This window comes from Octodon degus, unplaced genomic scaffold, assembly GCF_000260255.1.
Source record: "Octodon degus isolate 3935 unplaced genomic scaffold, OctDeg1.0 scaffold00041, whole genome shotgun sequence".
Lineage (NCBI taxonomy): Eukaryota > Metazoa > Chordata > Mammalia > Rodentia > Octodontidae > Octodon > Octodon degus.
In genome coordinates this window covers 2,308,279-2,318,478 of record NW_004524617.1, presented here as the reverse complement: position 1 = coordinate 2,318,478, position 10,200 = coordinate 2,308,279, and the positions used below count along the sequence as shown (strand labels likewise).

Sequence of the window (10,200 nt, the reverse complement as noted above, 5' to 3'; positions counted from 1 at the left end):
ACTCGGTAGTGTCCCAAATTTTCTGATCAAGGAGATTATGGGGCCAAAGAGGAAAGTGATCAATGATGTAGAGTGTGCCTAAGGAGAGTCATATGGAGAGAAAACATTCTTTCAGGCTTTCGCAGAGAGCGCATTGGTCAAGCACTGGCCGTGACTCATCCACAAGGCTGACACTGACAAAGGTTCTACAATCTGAGGTACAGGATCCCAGGATAAATCCTGAGGGGATTTCACTGACCTTCTCAGACCCAAAAGCTACAACTCATGTTGCATAGGTCTTGCTTTATCTTGGTGTTAACCACCCAGCAGAAAAGTATAAATACGAAGTATGAGAAGTAAAGTCATGCTGTTATGTTGAGCTGTAGGGGACTCAGATCAACAATTTCTGACACTTCCAGTCAACCGGAAGACCCAATACTATTATGGACTACTGGACTATTTTGGCATATTTTGCTGAGTTTACACACCTCTAATATTCAAATAACGGAACTTAACAAAAAAGAGGTATACAGATGTATGTCCACTTGTATCTGTTTATTCAAAGCGGTTATGATAGATATATAGTTACATTCTCTTAATGAATAGAGAGATTTGTTGTAATAGTGTTTGTAAATAGAATATCATGTCCGCATCTTGTACAGCAATTAACCACTAGGAAGAATGTATGCAATGTGTTAATTATTGGAACAGTCCTAACAATTTGATTTGAAACTGTTTCATTGCTATTTGTTTCTCAATAAAATTATGGAAAAAATTAAAAAATAAAAGCTAAAAAAATAAAGTTTGTGAGCATATTCTTGAGAGTGGCTAGAGTCTCAGGTAGCTTTATTAGAAAGGTAGCATGGTTTAGTTTATGGGAAGTACTAGCTGAGATTTGACTGGATGAAATTTCAGTCCTTTTTATTTAAAGACCCTTTTCCTATAGAAAGCTTGCTTTTCTTTGTTGTTTTTACATTGGTCCTTCACTTCATCCTAGAAAATTCTTACTCACCTGACTCTTTAGATTTCTGTGATTCATAGAATTCATCAATATGGTGCTGGATCTGCTGTCCTTCATATTAGCATCATATTGGTAAAGATATTTTGCAGTTTGGCGGCAATTTAATTTAATGGCCTCCTTAGTCTAACCCATCAAAGACTTTTCTCTTTTTATCTCCTCCACTCCTCCTTCATCCTTTTACCACCTTGGCTGGATAATCGCATCAGCTCCTCTAAATTCAACATTATGCCCCTCGTTAAGTCCTTACTTTTTCTATCTCCCCATTCACCTTTGTCAAACCTCTTTCTTCCCACTAAAATACTTCAACTCCTTATCATTTCTCAAAATTTATGATCTTGCCTTCACAGTGGCTCAAGAGGGGCTCAGGAACACCAGTAACAACTACCAGAGAGTGAAAATGCCAACTGGAAATAAACTGTTTTATCCACTCAGACAGGCTTTGGAGATTCCAAAGGGCTATTATGTCTCTCCTGGTTCACTTAACCAAATATTACCCTACTGCCTCCATGTGATTACATGTCGAGGCAAGAGAAAATCTCAAAAGCCTACTCTGCAGATATTGTTGAGAACTTTTAGCCCCCATATTGAGTAGGTTACATCAACTTGCATTCATAATGCAAGTTTTTCACAATTTAGTACAAAATGTTCATATATGAGAGACAGTTTCTTGTTGTAAAATGAGACCTCAATGAGTAAAAAACTATAATCAGTGTATGTAAAGGAAATTCTTAGAAACAAACATGATGAAAGGAAACAACTTTGTTGGCAAAATATGCAAGGACAGGGGAGATGGCTCAAAGTAATAAGTGCTTCCCTGGCAAGCACAAGGGACTGAGTTCAATCCCCAGTCAGCAAAAAAAAAAAAGCAAGGTATCTAGGATGTATTTTGTTAAAAAAGTAATTTTCTCCTTATATCAAATAGGCAGTACTTGTTATGGGTTTGTTTGTAACCTTTTTAAAAAATGAGTTTCAGTATCTATAGCATACTCATGAAAAATGAGTTAAATTTTTTCTTTGTTACAATGACAACATTTCCTTCGATTATTAGTCTGATTTTTATTTTCAGTTTTATGTATTAAAACTGTACAATATAATGTGTTATACACAGAAAAATGATTACTGTAGTTAATTAGTATATTAATCTACTTTATTTTATTAGTTGAATTTTAATAGGAAATTGTAGAAATTGTGATTTTTTTGTTTTTGTCTTTTGTTTACCTTTGGAGTTATCTGTCAAGGAAACAGTCTGTGTATTAACAGAATAATTTCTCTTGATTTTTTTCATTTTCTTTTTTTTTCCTCTTTAAATAAATTATCATGTTCTTGATTATTTCAGAAGTCTTCTCACTTTTATAAAAGCTAAAAGGTTTTTAGTTACATAACTCCCTATCTATATCCCTGAAATCTTCTGTTGTCACTTTGTTTAAGTAGGTAGTCATGCATTATGTCACACTGAACCATCATCCTACTTAGCCATGTATTCCAACTTTTTAACATTTTTTACAACCTGCAATCTTTTGTTTTCTCCAAGTCAAATCCTACATTAAATCTTGTTAAAACAATTTGTAAACATTCCAAAACTATGTTGTTTTTCTGGATAAAAAGAGAAGTTCTATAGATAAGTTTACTTGATATAGTGAGCTACAGGAAAATCCTGTCAATACTATGGCTTGAACGTGTCCTCCAAAGTTTGTCTGTTAGAAACTTAATCCCCAATATAGCAGTGCTTAGAAATGCAGCTTTTCAATGGTGATTAGGTCATAAAGGCTCTGTGCTCATAAATGAATTCAGGTAAGTGGACTTATTAGAAAACTGACCGCCACTCCATGTGATGCCTTCCCCCATGGTATGACACAGTAAAAAATAGTCCTTGACAAATGCCAGAGCCATCTTCTTGAAACTTTAAGCTTCCAGAACCATAAGCCAAATAAATATCTATGATTTATAAATTATTTACTCTCAAGTATCTTGCTTTTGTGTAGAAAAAGTCAAACATGGACAAGTAAGTAGATCTTAAATTTATAAACACTATGGACCATTATCTTTTTTCAGTGTGTGTGATACTGGGCAGTGAAACCAAAACCTTTCCATTGAACCACATCTTACCCTTTCATTTATTTATTCATTTCTTGCAGTGAGGCAAGGTCTTGCTAAGTCAGTAAGTTGTTCAGGTTGGGTACAAGGTTGGAATCTTCATGCTTCAACCTCCCAGAGTACTGTGACTATAGGCATGCACCACTACACTTGGGCTGTTTACCTTTTATTCCTCCCTGGATGTTCTAAAATTCAGAGACTCTTATAGAGTGTATTTACTTTCATGACAATATAGTTCTAAGTGTCCTTCCTCCTTGTTATAGGACATGTGTGAGTAAACTCATTATATAATCTAAACTTTGGCCAGATTATCACATTTCAGAATTCTACGGATAAATCAGATGTGACCAGATAATTTTAAGGAACTATAGTTAACTTATAGAGCCAATGCTTACAAAGCCCTCTTGGTAAAACTGACATGGTAGCTAGCCTATGGGATTTTCAGTCCTACAGCTGAGTTTGGACAGCCACTTTATCAGAGTCCAGGAACATTAACGTGTTTCAAGGACCAGAATAATGGAATAATTCAGACAAATCTAAGTATGTGGTAGGTTAAAACTGATGGCAAGCTTCCTGGCTTGATTTCCTAATTTTGACTTTTGAAAATGCTCTGGTACACCACTTTAAAGGTATTTCATTGTTTTTTTAATTTACTTGTTTCAGCCACACTCAAACTTTCCTGAGCTGTAACTCACAAACAAAAAGTATACGTATTCAATGTGTATAACTTAATGAGTATAGAGATAAGTACACATCATAGTATACACTGTAAACCTATGCATTACATTCAAATTTTCTTCTCACCTTATTTACTACCAATATTTTGTGAACAGAACACTTAATATGAGATCTCTTTTAAGAAATTTTGCTAAGTATATGATAGAGTTGTTTTTTTGACAGGGTCTCACTCCGCAGCATAGGCTGGTTTGAAAATGTTATAGCCCAAGGTAGTCTTAAACTCATTGAGAGTTTTCTGCCTTAGCCTTCCCAGTGCTGGGAGTAAAGGTATATGCCATCAAGTCCACCAAGTATTGTTAACTATAGGTACTATTCTCCCTATAGTGGTAAATATGAAAGACTTATTCATCTTGAGATGAAAACTTTCAGCAAACTTAAAAAGATCTTTATTATCATTTGGTGTGGTAAATTATAATTTTTAATCTACCTTTGTAAATGAAGACACCAGTCTCATGTTTTTAGTAAAACTGTTTTTTTTTCTAAATTTTTATATCAAAAGGAGGTGACAGAAAAAAATAAATTTTATATTTCAATAAGAAGCTATAGTACACTCTTGTGGGTTATCAGGTTCTACTCCTATTATTTTTGAGTTATTTTGCATTTTCTCGTAAACTAACTGGCTTTGTTATCTATTTGCAAATTGTACTAGATTCTGCCATCTTATAGGCCTTGTCAGTCTTTACCAAATTTTAGCTCTTCCACTATATTCAATATCTGCCTACCACTGTTCAAATTAACCTTTCCAATTTCTCTCTGAGCCCTCTTTATTTGGTAGGAGAAGTAAAACCTGATTGCCCAGATCCTTACTGAGATTCTAGAGTGGACTGTAGCTGCTCTTTCACTACAGTATCCAAAGAAGCTCTGCAAGCTAATGTTGATTGACTTCCAGTTAACTATAAAAGAATCCACTGCAGCAAATTATGTATGAACAATCTTTGTGCCAGTAACTAATGATGCATGTCATTCCAGAAGTTCATGAAGCATCTACATCTTCCATGCTCTGCTCCAGGAAATACCCATGGTTGTAGGTGATCTCATTGAAACCTATCTAATTCCTATGTCATCACTGAAAGAATTTAGTTGGAAAACCAAGAAAGGCAACAGATTTGCAGGGCTATGTCCACTGCACCCGGACCAGACACCTCCAGCCCAACATGCAAGAATTTTCTGGACTGGTTGCTCTCTGGACCCATAATCTGAATTAATAATCTGTTACAATCATTAGTCTTTGTTTGCCTTCTTGCTTTCCTAGAAATCCCCCTTATGAAAAGCCCAATGGCTCGTATCATCCAGTAAATACTTCTGTGTGTCAGAGTTGGTTCAATTAGTCCTTCAATAACAGTAAGCCACTGAAATGAGCAATATGATCCAGTTCTATCAAGTTGTACATTCGGAAAACCTGGTTTCCCGGAACAAAGGAAGAACTGACAAAGCTGTGCTTACCTCAGCACACTCAGTGTGACTAAATTGGAGCCAGGTTTCTTCCTGACCTTCAGTCTGATTTTCCTTTTCACAGAGAATTTCCTCTAGAAAGCCTTCTATCATCCATTGACGCCCTCTTTCCTTGAGCTGTAAATCTCTCAGCCTCTGCTTTACCTCCAAGGAATGTCTTTCTTAAGAAGCCAGAAATCACCCTTTTGAAAGGTACTTATCAAGGTAGTTAGTTCCCCTATATACCAGTCCCTGGAAGGCTAGGACTCTAACTTCTGTAAGATCCAATTAGTGACCAACCTCCCTCTAACGTCTGCCAGTACTTTTACACTGACTTACCTAGCACTTAAAAGTTCTCCTCTATTTTGCTTCCACAGAACTGAATCCAATTTCTCTCTCTTCCTGAAAAAGTTTTGAATACATTCTTCCTTGCCTGTTCAATTATCCAGTAAGTTTTCTTGGCAACATTCATAGCTATGTGAAGACAAGCAGCCAAGGCTTTTTTTTTTTTTTTTTGGTATTCAGTTACTTTAGTGGTCAGTCATAATTCCGTCATTTCCGTGTGGATGTGACATTATGGGAAATTATATTTCTTACATGGTAAGGAAGAGCCAGGAAAACAGCATATTGTGTTTATTATAGACTACAGAAGGGAAATCATTCTTGAGAGGAAAATAAAACCCTAAACTCTCACCTCATCAATAGGAAAGTATTTCAATCAGTAAACCTTAACATAAAATGTTGTATTTCCACACCTCATATTTTAATAAAGTTTGAAAAGAGGTAGGCAGTTTTATGACAGATAAACAGTCTACCCCAGCTCATTATTGAAAGCCTTCATTAAAGATTAAAAACACAAGACCCTTTATAGAAATTCTAAACTGGTCCCTGGATCTTAGCATTCAATTATCATTTGTGAAATCTGAAATCAACATATTTTATGTCTAAATTGAGAGTACATTTCAAAATCAAAATTCAAAGGCATGCCTTCTAGTGGGCTGACTGATGGAAAAGGGCTGTGATTATGCCTAATTTTCACCCTCTATATCACGATCTCATTGATTATGTTTCTCAGCTTGCTAAGGGTTCTATGAGGTGATTTTCAAGATGAATATTGCTATTTGCAAGATTTCCTGAATAGGAATATTTTGGGAGTAAATTGCACAAACCAAGCTCTGTGCAGTCAATTTTCACTCCAGCATAAACAATGTATTAGAACAGAACCCTTAAGGCTTTTTTTATTTGGGTTTCATTACACAGCTAGCTGCATTTCATCAATAAGCATGAGGTGCTAAGCAGGCAAAACTGAGGATCACAGAGGGTATTATATTTTCCTAACAGGTACTCAGAGTTGGACTAGGAAAACAAATGACCTGAATGTCAAGGGCTTCAGGCCCTTTACTACAGAGGTAGCCATGGCCACCACAACCAGGAAAAGAAACGAGCTTTTCTTAAATTTAAAAATAGGCCTTGGGACCTAGCTGCTTGTACATCTACTTTATTTGCATTAACTCATTGCTGATATTTACTTTGAAAAGCAGTTTGTTTTGTGTTAAAATATGAGTATGTTCTCAAAAGTGGTTAAAAAACTTTATTTTTAGTTTTTGGTAGGTTAAAGCTTAGCAGAGAAAAACCCATTTTCCCATGTTTCTCTAATTGAAAAAACTTTAATCTCTTTAAGCAGAGAGCTTCAGCAGGCTATAAAGACGAAAATCCCATACCTTGCAGCAGAAGAACTCTGTAATCTTAATAAATCATTTATTAGGCAGAAAGTAGAGAGAGAAGGTAGACAAAGAGGGATAAAGAACGAGGTAAGTGATTAAATTATTCATACAGGCCACCATTTCCTAATTACAAGCTAGGGGGTTGAGAATTATCAGGAGAAACACTTGAGTTATTATATGTATGATGTTGTGTTCTTTTTGCCTTGGATACAGCCACAAGCAGAAGGAAAGAGCTGAAGGAAAAGTTTTGAAATCTGAATTCTAGAGATGAACATCATAGATTAGGTACCCAAGGCCAAAGCCAATGACCTTTCTGCAAAGGGAAGAAGCAGCTGCCTCTTCTTCAGTGATGCAGACCCGGCCACAGGAGGTGAATGGCATGACTCTGTAATACACACAGCATTGAGAGCACTGACACAGAACTTTTGTAAAGGCAATAATTTATTAGCATAGCTAAGGGCGATTTGCACTCCAAATTGGAGATACTCATTTGGCAGAGAAGTGTAGTCCATGCACAAAGACCCAATGTATTCAATATTTGAGAACCATGTAGGGAGGGGGTAGAATAAGACTAGTGTCATTTTGCTTGAGTCAATACGATACATCTGTTTCAGGGGATTTTGTTATCCTATCTTTTAAATATATTATACAAACAATGGTAGTTAACAGAGAGCACATACCTCATTATTTTAATGAAAAGGTATGTTTTAACAAGATATTATATTTGAATGTAGACGAATAGGCTTCTAGCTGTGAGTCAACAAAAAGCTATTTCTGGTTAAGGGAAAGGAGTTTATGCACATTCCTCTTTGTAATACTTAATCAAGGACTTTAAGAATACAGTGGATCCAAGATATCTGGGAATCTGGCTGAGGTAACTGTATATTGGTCCAAGTAACTGTACTTCTTTGTTTGGATTATTTATGGAGTACAGAAGCATCAGTATTAAGAGGTAGCTGCCCTGCTGAATAGGAGCTAGTGCAACGGCTGTGAGGATATTATGTACTAGCCAAATTCTAAAACTTAAGGGATTCTGGAACTGATGATGTTGCCGAATTGAATATATTTTCTGCACTGTCCAGTCTTGCCACTTATGACCATGCTTGAATCCTGTGCACTGAGATATCAGAAACCATGTGTTAGTGTTAAGATCTGCACTGTACCATTAATTTGCAGGCTGTGTTGCAACTTGTCTTGTACATTTTCTTAGTGCCCTCACAATTTGCTACCGGGTAATGGCCATTGTTAGTTATCAGTTTGATTGTCAGACCCAATCCAAGACCATGCTATTGACTTAGTAGAGTGAGCCCTGTATTGATCAAATGATGTTTTTACCTGTGACTTATATAGTGGCATCTGCTTTGGGGGAATAGCTATCAAAATACTAAATATAAGGGCCGGCCAAATAGTTCAGTGGATTAAAGCACCTGCAAGCAGATGCAGGGGCTGCGGGCTTGATCCCTAAGCCTGCCGTGCCAGCCCCGTCCCCGGGGAGCACTGAGAGGGCAATTGAGACTGGGCATTGTGGTGCACACCTGTAATCCCAGCACTTGGGAGTCTGGAAACAGGAGAATCACTATGAGTCTGATCTAGTTGTGAGACCCTGAACATTCTGTAGACCCCTCCCTAAAATACAGAAAAATAAATAAATAAAAAATAGTAGGTGCAAATGTCAGAAATAAGTAAGGTAAAAGGAATGAAGAATGCTTTGCAAATATAACACATTTTAGCAGGAGCAAACATCTCTAGCACTCTACTCATTCATTATCTTCATTTGAACACACTTTTCCAAAATTTATCCTAAGATATTTAGATAAAAATCAATTTAAGCAGGAACTCCACAAGTATGTCTTACATGCAGTTAAAGTAGAATAGATTACAGTAACAAATACGATGCGGGCTCTCTAGATATATGAGCTTAATGAAGAAATTTCTAGTAAATGATAGAATAAATGAAAAATGCTAGTCTAATAACGATAATTATAACAATAATGGTAATGACAAAGATTTTTTGCTTACTCAAACTTTAGTCAGATTGCTAAACTTCTCATAGGCCTATGATATCTGCATAAAAATCCAGTTAGCAAAGAATCCTGTTAAATCAACTTAGCTAGAACCCCTTACTCTTGGTATCAGATCAAACTCAATACTGTCAGATGATGTTTGATTCCCTTGCTTTGTTTTCCACAAACAGTTTGCTAGTTCGGTAGAATCTGACCTCACACTGATGTTTCTCATAGTTCCTTTCCACTAGGTAGTTCTCACCCTGTTTCTGGGCTCTGAATTCCCACTTGCCTGTGCTCTATTCAGATTTAAGCCTAATTGCACAAACCTGCAACAAAATCCCATTCCAGTGGTCTCTGTCCCTATTATGATGTCCTAAATGAAGTCCTTTTTACCACACTTTTACAAGTAATTTTTCTTTAACAGTGACAATGATGGTAATGAATTCTAGAACATTGCTGTTCCTTGGAGAAGCAACACATAAAGCAAAGTTCTTACCTTAATGTCAAACGGTCCAGTTAGATTTTGGTTACTGTAAATTTCCAGCTGACTCCTAATAGGAGTGAGCCACAGCAGCAGGTGATCTAGCTGCTCCTCATGCTGCCCAAGGTCTTTTATGTGAAGCTCAAGTTCTCTTTGTTTTTCAGGTAAAGCTCTAGAAACCTGAGACGGGAAAAAATTAACAAATGGTAAATGACTATGAGGACATGAACAAAAAGGCTGAAAAGTATTTTCAAAATTATTCATCATAATATATTATAAAAATTCACTGATGTTTGGCATATTAACAGCATGATATTAACATTTACTTTATTATGTGTTGGGATTTAATTGAAATATTGGCAATTATATTATTTCTCAAAACATTCTATACCTTAAAGTGAGGAATGCCTTTCTAGAAATTCAAAACACACAACTACACAAATGCATACCCAACCCCAAATGGCAAGAAGAAATGAATACTTCTATATGCAGCTACTCAGTAAACACAATTGTATTTTATGTATTATATACCAGTTTTACTGCTTTTGCAGTTATATAAAAATAAGTGAAGTTATTTAGCATCAGTGCCAATTATGTAAGACAGGGTTCCTAATCTTAGATGCATGATTTATAATTAAGGAATGTGATAAAGTTTGTAAATCCACAAGATATTTTTGCACTGAGGATTGAACTCAGGACCTTGTGCTTGCCAGGCAGGTGCTTAAG

General features: G+C 36.1%; 1 protein-coding gene across 3 annotated transcripts in view; it reads right to left on the bottom strand.

Moving 5' to 3' along the window:
* Dmd (dystrophin) overlaps positions 1-10,200 on the bottom strand; it is a 1,613,500-nt gene that overhangs the window by 903,157 nt on the left and 700,143 nt on the right. For all 3 annotated transcript variants that reach the window (XM_023715436.1, XM_023715435.1, XM_023715434.1), the window contains exon 29: positions 9,490-9,654. In XM_023715436.1, the coding sequence (XP_023571204.1) occupies positions 9,490-9,654 (165 nt within the window). The remainder of the gene's footprint in view (positions 1-9,489; positions 9,655-10,200) is intronic.